Raw genomic sequence first — 14,434 nt, 5'->3', positions numbered from 1 at the left:
CCAGACCAATTGAAAATTAATCTTTTTTAAATTCATTTTGCAATTGGCGGGAATCGAACCCGCGACGTCAGTTTCGCAGACGAGCATCTACCCAACTATGCCACGGCGCCAAATGGCTACCGAAAATTAAATAAGAAATGCATAGATATCACCGCAAGGCAACTGTTCAATCAATTTATGAGATTTGGCATCGCAGGTTCGATTCCTGATTTGTTTTAAACTTTAGTTTGAAATTAGTTTTATCTTTAAAATTCAATATATAAAAATTTAAAATACTTTTAAACGGTATCTACTGTGTAAATAGAAATTAAATTGAATTTTATAAATTTTAATAACGAAAACCGATATATCAGATTTTGGTAACCAAAGGGTTTATAATATCCTTCTAGTGGCATCTGTGGGCTAAATCTTAAAGTAATATTGCTCTGGCCAATCTTTTTTTACGTTCAATGTACAAAGAACCCAAAGATTCCTATACAAGTCATGCGTGTTTCTTAAAAGAAATCTTTAAGACTTTTATACGAGTCATCCGTGGTGAATGTGTTGACAAGTAATTGAAAGTAAGTTAAAATCAGGAAATAATAGTAATTGTCACTCTACCTTTGGAGTGTCGTCCTTCAAACTGCCTGGACAGCAGATTCCCGAGCCACCTCTCCAAGAGTGGCGTGATGCCCCTCATGAAGAAGAGCCACACTCTCCAGCCGGGAGCCCAGATCCCGCAGCCGGGGCCCTTGGAAACCGGGCCCTGTAACGGAGAAAGCGACCCACGTCAGAAAACATACCGAGGTCGAGAGATGCTCCAGACTGATCACTTTCAAGGTCAGAAAGCAGTTTCTCTGGGTAATGGCGGGGTGACCGAGTGTCCCGCGGACAGAACGGTGTTCCGCAATACCCACCGGCACACACAGCTTGCCGGTTTCAGGACTCCTGCGCAACTCATCACATAGATATCGTTTCGTCTAATGGTACTGGAACACTTGTGATGAGGAAGACGGAAAAGCGTAAATGAAAGTAAATTATTAATTTTCCGAAATTACAAAATTATAAGGGCAAAAAGAACAAAGCGACACCAATATATCGAAAATTATAAAACACTTATAAGGGCGAGAAGAACAAAGCAATGCCCATAGAAAAAGAGCGAGCGCGACATATACACGTTTCAATTTTATTTTTATCTGAGCACGCAATTTTTTTTTTTAAATTACCTAACGTCCAAGTGACTCTGAAATCTAGCTACGGCTTATGCTACACCATTTATCATGACCCTACTCAACTTTATAAGTTTCATAGCCTATGCCTGCTTGTGAGTGGATTTACTGTTTATGTTTAAAGTTACTATAATTTCATGTAATTCATGAGTGAAAATTCTAGGCAAAAACACTCGCGAGCACGCAAATATTGGTCCTCCACCCCTTATATATGATTTTCAAGGAGTTGCATGTGGTGGGGACAATATTGTAAACATTTAAAACTTAATGAACTGCGTCACTTTGTTCTTCTCAAATACATTTATGCCTTACATAATCTTAATTTCTACATATTAATATTATATTATCAAAATATATCATAATAAAATACACAATTTTTTATGGCACATGCAAAATTACATAATGTTTTCAATATTCTTAAAGATAAGACGATGTCTATTCGTTGCCTAGGCCAAGTTGTGTTATCAATATATTGAAATTGAGTGGAATATAAAATAAACCTTTGAATAAACCCATTCGGAAGAAACAAATATACTATTCTGACAGCGAGTGAGAACTTTTTATATTCTCATATATAATATAAATAGAGAAAGTTCTAGTTACTTTTTACAATAGTATATTATACGAGAACTATCCGGAAAATAACTACACAAATGAGTTGAATCAGAATATTTATCTTAGCTATGGATGCAATCACTTCGTAACTATGCCTTCTTCTGGTTGCCATATCTGCTTGTGCTGAGGCCCGGTAGTCAAGAGAGAGCGTGGGTAGCATGGCGTTCTTTTATTATCCTCTTTCTATGGTAATAGTGCTACCATATGCCAGGGTTGCCATCAGTGTTACACAATAGTTAATTTTTTACATTTATTTACTAATCTATGTCAACAATCCATAGTCAAAAGATTGACACTCGTTTGAAAATGCCATAACTAGGCGAAATAACTGTCACAATATTGATTTTTATGTTTTTCAACAATAGAATCCCTTACATCGCACTGTACGGCCAACCCCATGGTAGATGACTCGCGGGCAGACCATTAAAGAGGTGCGTCGATAGCTGCGAATCGACATCGCAGGAGGCTAATCCCTCTTAAAAACAGGCCACAAGGCCTACAAGATGATGAAGAAGAAGAAAAACAATAAAATACAACTTAATAGACTCAAAAATCAGTGTTTGATTTAACATTTAATACATCAATTAAAATGGAGTTCTACAAACTAAACACCCATTCTATAAATAAATGAATAAGTGTTATGAAACTCACGGTGTTGAATCTGTAGTAGATGAGATGTTTCAAGTCCTTGCACATGCGGATCTGCCTCATGAGCTTGTATTTGTATCTGTACATGCCGGTGAGCTGGCCCACGTGAGCGAATATGTACTGCAGCCCGTCGGACAGCTGGAAGGAGTCCACGTTGTTCAGGCGGTACTGCACGTGCGAGTCGATGATCAGCTTGGTCAGCCGGAGAATCTCACGACACAGGTGGAACGCTGAAACACAAAGCAGGGTTATAACATCTATGCAATAAAAATACACTTCTAAAATAAAATTATACCCAACAATACTTAAAACACTTACTATGCATAACTTAAATTCTACGATAAAATCATTTTCATCAATTCTAATCTCATCCGCACACAACCTATCAATCGCACCAAATCTACCTGCACCCAATGGTGCGTAGGATGCCCTTGGGTTTCATTGATGCGGCATTGTCTTGATTGTGAATTACATAAAGACATAGTGATTCAGGGATCTGTGAGTGTAATAAATTTGATAGGATGAGATAAGTAAGTGAACATCAGTGCATTGGGAAGAGAAATAAGAGGAAGTCAAGAACGGTAAGGGCGCTCGACTCACCATTTCCGAAGCGGGACTTTTTCCTCTCCTTGGTGGTGAGCGTCTTGACAGGCTTCAGGTTGAAGTTGTAGTCAAGATGCAGGTAGTTGAGGTTCTTGCGGTGGATGAGCAGGTTGAGCATGTTGTAGCCCTGCCGGCACACCTGCAGGCCCGCCTCCACCCAGTCCAGCGTCGTCGTCTGGAAGAACTTGGTCGACTTGAACGAGCGGAACAGGTACCTGCAACGGAAATCAGCTCAGAAACAGATAGTCTCCCATCCATGGCAAGCAAAATTACCAGAAAATGTCTGGTGCGGTTAAATTGGTGAGATAAATACTATACATGGAAATATCAAAAGGATTATAATATAGCGAGATATTTTTAAAACATAATACACATATCGTAGTCATACAGGAGAAAGTGACCAAGTGTATTTTTTGCAAAAACGTGATCATTGACTATTTGATATCTTACTAGGTTAATATAGCCCTGAATAAATCCCAAAGAATTTTAAATTTGGAAGTATAACATATTGACTAGAAGTATAATATAAAAATGACAGTTTATTTTCTTGCCAAGCAAACGTGACTTAAATGGCCCTCCTGAACATTTTACGTTTTGGTAGTTGGTCACTTTCTCCTGTACGACTACGATATAATAATTGAGTAGGAACTTGTTGAACTCTGGAAATATCACAAATGTCACAAAACAAAAATATGTATAGAAACTAATTAGTTATAAAAAACCTGTGAACTCGCTAAATATTAACACTCGCTTAAAATTCATCATTAACTATACCATGTAATTAAGTGATTATTATCATAAAGTAGAAGCTTCATCAGGAGTAGCTTAAAATTTAGTCATATAAATTCAGCCACCTCATGGCTGGGTTCACGCACCGATTAAAATTTATTAATAAGTATGGGATAATCTTTCCCTTTCCCATAATGATCGCACTGCCGGCATGGAGCCTTGGCAGGAGATGGAAGGCGTGTCAGCACGGCCCGTGTTGCCATACTCTTGAGGCGACTGTACCGGCGCACTTCTGCACCCCCCTCCCTGCGATTCAGTCTTCCCCCAAAGATTACTTATTGCCCGACTATCAAACACGCTTTCAGAGAATCATATCGCCTCTCAGAGAAGTGTAAAACTAACCTCTTTTTCTGCGGCTTAGGAGCCCGGTGCTTGAGGGAGTTGAGGACGTAGTACTTGAGCAGCTTCTGGTAGGACACCCGCACCTTCACGGGCTGCCCGGGGGGACAGTGCTCCTTGTACCAGGTCTTCACAATTGGGACATCGATGGCGCGACGGCATCGCCCTTAAAAAAAAAGCCAAATATAATTAAAACCATGTCAAATTATTTGATCGCAGTGGGAAAAATAATCGCTGATGATTTTTTTTGATGGACATTACAATGCGGTCAGCACAAAGTTCTAGTAACAAATGGTATGGTATAAAATATTGTCAGTAAGGATGTCAGAGTAAAAATAAAGGCAAGGTCCCGTTTGAACGGTTTGTCAGCCGTATCCAAAGGGTGCTCAGGAAGGGCAACTACGCTGAGAGGACTGGAGCCGATGTGCCGTGTACCTTATCCATATTATCATGATCATATTATCCACGTTTTTATAAGCACCCTCGAGAAAGTATTTTGCAAAAATGGCACCATATAAATATTCCAATCATATTATTATCACGAGTAGTAAAATTTTTCACAGTTTTATAAAGAAACCAGGATTATTTTTTACTTTTTTTAAGTGTAAGTCTATTTTTAAAATTATCTCAAAATAGATTTGGTGTGATCTACATACGATTTTCACGGTCAATCGGAAGATGATGGCTTTTCCACAAGATATTTTAAATTTCTTACCAATTTTTCAAGACAAGCGTTTTTTTACATACTGTTGCTAGAGAGCGGAAGGCAATTATGAGCGTTCTATTTGCTTACTTTTGGTAGAGCATGAAATATGCTAAAAAACATTGTACAGATGGGAATTGGGTTTGCGGTTACTTGAGATTAGTATACTGAGAGTCGGGCGGCAGACTGTCTGAGTATAATTAAGGTTGGGGTTGATGAAAAAACTGCCCGACAACAATGTGTCAATCAAACTCGGGACCTCATGTATGGTAGCCAAAGGCACTAACTGCTACCTACAGAGAAGAATGATTTAATCCAAGCACTTTTTGCAGTGATTCTTAACCTGGGTTCGATCGAACCCCAAGGGTTCGGTGAGTCAGTCTTCCGGGTTCGGTGGAGATCAAAACACACACCCGACTTATAATACGATATTATGAAAAATGATACGACGCACGATATACTCATTTATCCAATAGATCTAGTATATTATTTGAAAGGAATATGTTAATCTAGCAATAAAAATAAAACAAATAATGCACCTACTCATCGCAATTTTTTTTTACTGGGATTGGATATTAAATAGGTCATAACAAATGTACTAGATCTATTGTCATAACGTGTCGTCATTGCGAAATGTGCATTACTTTGTTATGGTTTTTATGTGAAACTCATGTTATTTGTTCTTTGTTTTTAATGGTTTTGTTAATTTTGTGCACCTGTATATAAATATATACTTGTTTTGAGTTCCAAAAAAACATATTTTATTTTTCGAATTGAGGGTTCGGTGAACGCACATATGAAACTGGTGGGGTTCGGTACCTCCAACACGGTCAAGAACCGCTGACTTAATGCAATGCACAATTAAACTCACCAGATCTCATGTTGAAAGGTCTAGGCGCCCACAGGAGAGATATGCCGTTGGCCGTATTATCCGTGTACAGAGCAGTCTCCTGAAGGAAGGGCACCACCTCCTCGGGAAGAATAAACTCTGTATCGTCGTCGATGGTCGGCTCCAGAGATTTCACGGCGTGGCGATGTGATATCGGATTGATGAGCGGGTCAAAGTAAAAGGCGGGAAGATCGGGATCTTCCGTTTTGATAAATACAACATTCGGAGTGTGGTACCTGAAATTCAAAGAAATTAGTTATACGGCAGAAATAAGAAGACTATAGAAAGACACCTTAAGCCATAAAAAAATTATGAACTTTCAAAAAAATTATATATTTTAAAATCACCGGCACCAACAATGAAAATCGATAATTTGTTATAATAATAATTTAATTGAAGCCCGTGATCGCAGATGTTAATTTAAAGCAAAAATATTTTGCAAGTGTCCTTCCTTCTTCTTTTCTTTTAACCTTTATCCACATCCAATGGTGCCTAGGGCACTGCTTCTTATTGACGCAGTTATATCTTGATCATTACTCACATAACGGCGAGGTGATCACTCCTGCGCTTCAGGGACCAGTCCAGAATAATATTAAATAAATATTTAAGTATAAAATCATTAATATTTATTTTTAATCCCCCCTGGGAATCGAACCCGGGACCTCCAGCACGGTAGCTAAACACACTAACCATTGAGGCAGACAAAAGTGTCCTTACAAGCTATTAATTTTACTCTCCATAACTCTAGAGTTAGAGAATCTTTCTAGAAAGGTAGAAAAATCACATTTTATATCTGCCACAAAAAAGTAGCAAATAGTATTATAATATTGCTAGTACTGCACAATAAAGTATCATTTGCATGACTCAAAGGAATTCTTAACAAATATGGAAATTAGAAGTAATCATTGCCTTTAATCAAAATTCACATAATTTTCTGACAGTGAAAAATTACAAACATATCTGTTTACAAAGAAAGATTGGTGTGGCATTCTATTCTCTCTGCCTACCCCTATGGGGAAGCGGCTTGATTGTTTTTTATTGTATGCAAATATCAGCACCCACATTACAAACTTTTAAAAGTGGGGTATATCAATATCTCACAATCTAATATTAATATCCCACATTTCTAATAACATATCTGCACTCAAGCTGGCATGAGATACATTGTGTATTGTGGTTGAGGAAATAATGGCAATTATTGTGGAGGATTGTCCTACTCACCACGACAGTTGCACGTAATGCGGCAGATTGTTGTACAAGTACGGGAAAGCTATTCTGTATTCCGTCCGGATAGGCTGCCTTATAATGATCTTGTTGATATCGTTGAATTCGTTCCAATCTTCGTCGCCGGCACTGTTATCCTTAACCAAGGGTTCAAATTTGGGACCTCCGGGTATGGCCATGTTCAGCGCCTTCGCCGTGAAGAAACTCTTCGAATCAAAGAGGTAGAAGTAATTATCGTCGACCAAATCCGTCAGGAGCTGATTGGCTAAACGGTACAGAGTTGCCATCTGCGGGAGAGAGAGGTACCATTTTCTGTAGGTAGATCCGTTGACAAACTTGGTGCCGGTTAGAGGCTTGTGATCGTAGAACCAAGATGCGACGCTGGCGTCCTCGTCGGAATCCAGCTCTATTTGGATCGGCTCCAAAGGTTCCACGTCCAGGACGTTGTCTGCGTAATCTAGTGGCGGCTCTTCGTCATCGAACGGCGGAAATCTCATTCTTTTGAAGTGTCTACGGTCTCGCTTTTCCCTCCTCATCATAATCCACATAGTCCCCCATTGGGCTATGTACACCGGTTCTATGACCCACGGGATTTCGTTCACAAACGTAATGGCTCCGGTTATATGGTACAGGACTTTAACATCTCTGATTTGTTCCCACGGCATGGGCATATTCTCCAACAGCTTCATGACAGCGTGCGGCATGTACTTGAGAGCTCCGAGGTAGACCCTTTTGTCGTGGCGATATTTCCTGCTGGTCATGTCCCCGTGATCCCGGATAATCTTGCGTATGTGTTCGGGCGGCATGTCTTCCTTCTGGGCATCCACAAAACCGAACTTTCTCTTCTCTGAAAAGCGTTTCGACTGCAGTTGCTGCCATTTTTGGGCTGAAAATAAAATAACTCATGTACATAAATAATATAATTTAATGAGTAATAATTGGCTCAATTGAATACTATTTCACAGTTCAAAAGGTTAAAAAAACAGAGGATCTAAATTTTAACAAAAACATAAATGATTATGATTTTTGATTAGATACATAAATGATTTTTGGCTGCAGTTTTTTGTAAAAACATATTTTAAACATGTTTTAAGTGAAAACAAAGAAAAATATTACTTTTACACATGCTTTCCACATTTACACATTCAAGTTCATTGCACATTCACATGTCCACGAGTGTTCCATATTTACACATTCAAATTCGTTCCATATTTAATGTTTCCTGTTTACTCCATATTCACATATTTATTTATCATAAATCAGCTAATATGTGAGAATGTATGAATATATATCTCTTAAAATGGTTATTATAAAATAATAATATTTAATTGATAATGCTGTTATCAATTAAATAGAAGGAAATAACTTCCGAAAAGTTTAATGTTAACACACTAAGGACGGGAAAGGTTTTTCTACCCATTCGAACAATTGATACTTAAGGACGGGAAGGGTATTTTTACAAATCCAGTCGCCAGGAAATAAAAACTGTCCGAAATGTGTCAACACACTAAGGACGGATATTTTTTTACGCCTGCGGAGTGCTGGCGACGGGATTCGATATATGTGTACATATAGTTAAGACCTTAACAAAGAGATTGGTACATAATATAATATTCATATAAAAACATTTTTTTTAAAAAACCTTCTACTCTAACATTGAAATAAAGCTGGCGCAGGAAGTAAAAATACCCTTCCCGTCCTTAACCTGTTAACCGGGCGGTCCGCTGTTCAATTACGCAACTTGTAAAGGGCGCAAATACTGATTCACTCCGTGTCTTAAATTCATGTCGAGACATGTATGGATGACTAAAACCTTTGTTGTTCGAAAAATATACGTCCATATATATAATATAATAAACTTATATTTCAAGGACGTATTCATATGTCCTACCCGTACCCAATACTGTTTACGTTTGACGTATTTATGCGTCCTGCCCGGTTAACAGGTTAAGCATCAATCGACCGAATGGGTAGAAACACCTTTCCCGCCCTTAGTGTGTTAACACACTATCTGCGGGCGGATTCGCGCTCATAATAGAGATAAACATCTCAGAAAAAAAGTGATGACATTTACCATACTGTATACATCGATATGAGATCAAAAGATGCCGCAAAAATCATGCGTAAAAATAACTTACACGCAATTTACGATGAGTTGAGTGAAAAGGTAAAATTACCCTTCCCGCCCAACACCACCAGTCGACTGAAACGGTAAAATTACCCTACCGCAGATAGTGTGTTAACATTAAGCTTTTCGGAAGTTATTTCCTTTTATGTATTTAATTGATAACAGCATTATCAATTAGTATGTAGGTTAGGTTGGGTTAGGTAAGGTGAAGTCGTCGCTCACCCTTCTCCTGCAGCTTCTCCTCGGTGATGTCGTGCTTTGGCAGCGGCGGCGGCGGCTGCTGCTGCTGCTGCTGGTGCTGGTGCTGCGCGTGCAGCAGGTGCTGCTGCAGCTGCGCCATGTGCTGCTGCTGCTGCAGCTGCGCCACGGCCGCCAGCTGCTGCTGCTGCGCCACCATGGCCGCCCACGCCGCGTTGCCGCCCAACAGGTACGGGGGCAGCGACATAGCGACGGCGAATCTGACACAAACCCTCGATCAGCGAGAGGAACATTCTATACACAGGACCAGGAACAATGAAGCTCCTACCACCAAGACAGGTCGTGAGTTTCATGACTCATGTAGGTCTTGGCAGCGAGTTTGTAATACAGAGGGAAGTCACAATAGACCTAATATGGTCGCAGTGACATAAGCGATGCAAGATCCCTTGACCCCAAAAAAAAAACACATTAACTATCAAAAGCCGACAAGTGGCTTTTCGCTGCCAACCGTAAATTAAAACTATTAGTCAGTTTTTCAACCCTACGTACTGAAAATAATTCTCACAATTATGTGCATCACTTTTTCGATTTCAAATTTGAACTATTTACTTAAAAAAGGATATCAACTAAGAAAAAAATATATGCATTACTGTTTGTCGAAAATTTACTGGTTGAAAACAATATTTTTGCACTTGAAATTATAAGCAAAAAATGTCATATTGTGAAACATTCTAGATACATTTTGTAGTTATTAAAAATATTGTCTTTAATGTGTTACAAGTTTTGACGAATAATAGTGTATTTATTTTATTTTTATTTCTAGTAAAAATCCATTTCAAATGAATTGTTCAAATTTGAAATCGATGGAGTGATAACATAATTGTGAGAGTTATTTCCAGTACGTAGGGTAGAAAAACCGACTAATCGATATTTAGTCGTTTACAGTTGGCAGCCAAAAGCTGACTAGTCGGGCTTTTGGTAGTTAACACATTGTAGTCGGGCGCTTCGAACAATAGACTCTAGCCTATAGCGGGTGTTTTTCGCGATTAGCGCAAAAATATATCGCTTTCTTAAAATTGACACAATTTCTAAACCAAATAATATTTTCGATTGAAATTTTCAAAGAAATCATATATGACATTTGATAATCAAAAATAAATTATAATCATAATTTTTAATTAAGTATTCCGTATTTCACAATTTTAGAAGCATTGTAAACTATAAAAAAATAGTCTTCCCCTCCGAGGTATCATTCCCTATACAATGCTAATATATTCAAATAATAACATACCAAACAGTAAACGAAACAGTGCGAGCGGTATGAAAAATAGTCCAATACGTGAAATGGCTCAAACTAAACTTGAGATTGAGATCGCATAAAAACTCTAGATTTCTGGGGATGCCTTTACAAGCGACACACTAGCCAATCTGGACAAGACATCTCAAATGACATCAACAGACTATCGCCTAGCACCCAGGTAGCAGATTACCCTTCAACGCGTTTTATTTCACGCTGATAACAAACCCGTATATTGCCGTTTCCCGCCGATAACCGACAGTCGACAAAAACGGCAAATGCCGTGTCCCGACGACAACGTGTTAATACGATTGGTACAGAAATTAAGAATGTATTTATTATTTGTGTGTATTTTTTGCTATTATTACAAATTTCTTTCAAAAATTCGTTGGTAAATAAAGTGTTAATCTGTTCCATGTCTCTGAAGAGGTATTCCGAAGCGGGATTCTTCTACATCTTTACTTTAACAAGAGTCTTCTATCTTACTTTAATTTATGTTCTCAATGTATACGCCTTAATTGTTAGTTTATTATGTATTTATTAAATATTGAATAAATTGATTTTATTTTATTTGATTTGACTAGATACGTCAATTTTCTGCGCAACTCAATCAGTCAAACATGTATCGATGCATGTTGTCCAAAAATAATGCGTACTTTGAATATCATCAACGTTTTAAAGAGAAGCAAACTACGCAAAATGAAGGGTCATTCATGAAAAAGATAAATGATAAACCGTATTAAGCAAAACTGGGATAATCTTAGGATACAGAAAATACGAAAAAAATAGAACCGGGAACAAATTCGGAGTCGTGTGAAATTCCGAAGAACGCGACCAAACTCGGTCGGCACAACCGGCTCTTATATTATGGTACTGTTACACTCATATTCCACATATTAAGGACTGTAATCAATACGCATAACTGCATTTATCAGCGACATTAATCGTGGTTAAATACAAATGCATACATATAAGCATCAGAAAAACAATTTAGGATTTTTATCACGCGGCGGGTAAAACAAAAACAATCCAATAATGCGCGAAAGTAACCATTATTGTACGATCGATCTACAGGCTTTTGTTTGTACTTACCACTTAAACCCTATTATTTTTTATTAAACTAACAATTCACATTAATTTTTTAAATCAATGCATCGTATGAAAAACGTTTTCAGCGCGACAGGCAGCCCGGGCGGCCATTTACGGATTTTTATAATGTATTTTCTCTAGTCTCTGGTTATATTTGTCTATGATAGTTGGTAGATTTCGGTAGATTTTTGGTAAATTTTGGGGACATGGACCAATCATGATTTTCTTCTTTTCATTTCTCAACTTGAAGAAATCTGAGTCCAAATAAACTATTGGTCAATAAAACGTTAGATTATCTTACACAGACGTCTCAGTCGTGTTTATTCGCATAGCAGGTAAAAAATATCATGTAATAGTCGACAGACAGAGAAAATGCATGAAGGTGAAAAAAAACATAATTTGCATTTTTACTGTAACGTTCTTTTAAAAATCAGAAGTCAGTATTTTTAATTCTAGGATTTGTTATCTGATTTGAGAAATAAAGGATTTATATTTTTAAAACAATCAAATGCTGCTATAAGAATTACTTAAGAGTCCTCATTTGACCTTAATTATTTTATATTGGGGGTCATGCTTTCTATACGATACGATTTGTAAAAAAATCTTTTTTTCAACTTTATTGTTTGTGTTTCAGTCTTGTTAACCTTAATCCTATGTCCCAAATGAGAAACAGAATTTACTAATCGGTAATATTATAAATATATGATTTATGTATGTAAACTATTTTAAAAAAAAAGTATATAAATAAAAAAGTTTGCTTTTTAGTATCGAATAAATTTAAAAGCTTCGTGGAAGATTCACTTCTTCCACGAAGCTTTAAATTTACTGTTAATTTAAGTTTTTCATAAAAATATTTGTTCGATAATAATATTAGATAATTATTTTTATTTCGCCAAATTATTTCATCATTCAATAAATATTTGTCTATGCTCATAGCGAAAATCATAGATATGTAAATCTGACGTTTGATTCCACAATATTCGTTTGTTTGGCGCCATTCTTCGTCTGTCGCGAGAATTTTATATTTCACTCTTTTTTAATTTACATTCAAGAAAAAACTAACAAACATGGATCACGAAGATATAGACGAAGGTCAGTTTTCAAATTGTGAGATTCAAATACCGTACGTAATCGGTAGCAATATAATTCAAAGGAACGGTGAAAACGTTTCATGTTGGGGGAAGATCTCAAATATAAGTTCGAATGGTGATAATTTTACGATACGTACGGTCGACGACCAAGATGTTACCGTCCGACTGAAAAGTCCAATTTCGGAGCCTATTGAAGGATGGGTGGAAGTCCACGGAGTCGCGCAAGGAAAAGCAATAAACTGCAGAAACTTCATTGTGTTTTCCGATCAATCCCAAGAAATAGATAAAGAAGGCCATAAGGCATTTGTGCAACTGCTTACCGCCCTCGATGATCCATTCAATCTAGGAGAAGACCAGAATGGTTTCGATGGAGTCGTGCCCATGGAATGAAGTTAATCATCCGAGATACTGTTCATAAAATGTGATTTAATATGTTTTGATATAAGACTATGTTCAATATTTAAAATAAACCTTTTTTCAATTTCTTGATTGTTTTATACTTTAATATGTTAACCCTTTGAACGCGTTAGGCAAAAAATAAATGTTGATTTGAAAAATGCAAATTTTCCATGAAAAATAAAGTATTTTATAAAATTCCTTTTATTTGTTTACTTTAGTCCATGGCTTGTAAAAGCCATGGACTTATAGTCCGTGGCTTTTACAAGCCATGGACTAAATTCGATTTAAGCGTCCAAAGGAGAAAAAAAATTGGGGGACTTAAGTCAATGCGCGTCCAAAGGGTTAAGGGACCATGCTTTGTAGTATTTTTTAACATATATTTTACAATCAACCCTTTACGTATGAATCATCTTTACAGAATACAAATGCAGATTAAAAAAATATTACTTTAAATTTTATTGATTTTGTAATGACTAATGGTACTGGAACACTTATGATGAGGAAAACGGAAAAGCGCAAATGAAGACAATTATTTATTCATTAAAAGTTATAAGGGCGAGAAGAACAAAGTGACGCCAATAGACAAAGAGCGAGTGCCACATTTAACGGTACCTATATCTATCTGAACACACAAATATTGGGCCTGCACCCTTAATATACGATATTAAAGGAGTTACTGTGGTGGGGACAATATTGTAAACAAAATAAAAGTCCATGAACTGCGTCTCTTTGTTCTTCTCGCATACATTTATGAATACAATTTTATTATAAAAAATACACAAATTTGGAAGGAACAGATATAAAACTCTTAGAAACAGGAATTTCTGCCCAAAGTTATACATATATATTCACTAATGAAATAAAAATGAATGGCTTTTGATAAGCAGTTTATTGGTGGAAATTGATTGACAATTATTTTTTTTTTACATATCAATAAACACGCTTTCTGCCATGAACAATGTTCACTATTTTTTGTGCTTGAGGTGTTGATATTTTAACTCCGTACAAAAAAAGAGTATATCAAAAAAAAAATGGTAACAAGTCTCATTTTCATTGTTTTAAATATGTCATCGCAACTGGTCACCAAATAAAACATGTTTTTAGTGGAAGCAATTTATCAATAAAGTTCACTTTAAATACAAGTATGAATAATTATAAAGTACAGCTGGCAGTACAAATTGTATTAATTTTATAAAAAAAATTAAAAATATTAA

At 36.8% G+C, this 14,434-nt stretch overlaps 2 protein-coding genes across 2 annotated transcripts in view; one reads left to right on the top strand and one right to left on the bottom strand.

Annotated features, from left to right (window-relative positions):
• Nucleotides 1–11,863, bottom strand: part of Prp8 (pre-mRNA processing factor 8) — a 39,971-nt gene extending 28,108 nt beyond the window's left edge. The window contains exons 1-8 of the mRNA XM_088262425.1: nt 11,734–11,863; nt 9,369–9,604; nt 7,016–7,904; nt 5,777–6,030; nt 4,206–4,368; nt 3,072–3,289; nt 2,475–2,701; nt 601–745 (exon numbers count right to left, since the gene is read on the bottom strand). Coding sequence (XP_088118551.1) covers nt 601–745; nt 2,475–2,701; nt 3,072–3,289; nt 4,206–4,368; nt 5,777–6,030; nt 7,016–7,904; nt 9,369–9,591 — 2,119 coding nt within the window. The 5' untranslated portion in view covers nt 9,592–9,604; nt 11,734–11,863. The remainder of the gene's footprint in view (nt 1–600; nt 746–2,474; nt 2,702–3,071; nt 3,290–4,205; nt 4,369–5,776; nt 6,031–7,015; nt 7,905–9,368; nt 9,605–11,733) is intronic.
• Nucleotides 11,864–12,691: 828 nt separating this feature from the next.
• Nucleotides 12,692–13,305, top strand: LOC148308019 (uncharacterized). The gene has a single exon (XM_088262479.1). It carries the CDS (start codon nt 12,798–12,800, stop codon nt 13,209–13,211), a length of 414 nt encoding a protein of 137 aa, XP_088118605.1. The 5' UTR covers nt 12,692–12,797; the 3' UTR covers nt 13,212–13,305.
• The last annotated feature ends 1,129 nt before the right edge of the window (nt 13,306–14,434 follow it).

The sequence above is a fragment of the Brachycentrus maculatus genome, unplaced genomic scaffold (assembly GCF_059751285.1).
Source record: "Brachycentrus maculatus isolate JH-2025_06_01 unplaced genomic scaffold, ASM5975128v1 h1tg000180l, whole genome shotgun sequence".
NCBI lineage: Eukaryota > Metazoa > Arthropoda > Insecta > Trichoptera > Brachycentridae > Brachycentrus > Brachycentrus maculatus.
This window is presented reverse-complemented; position numbering and strand designations above follow the sequence as displayed.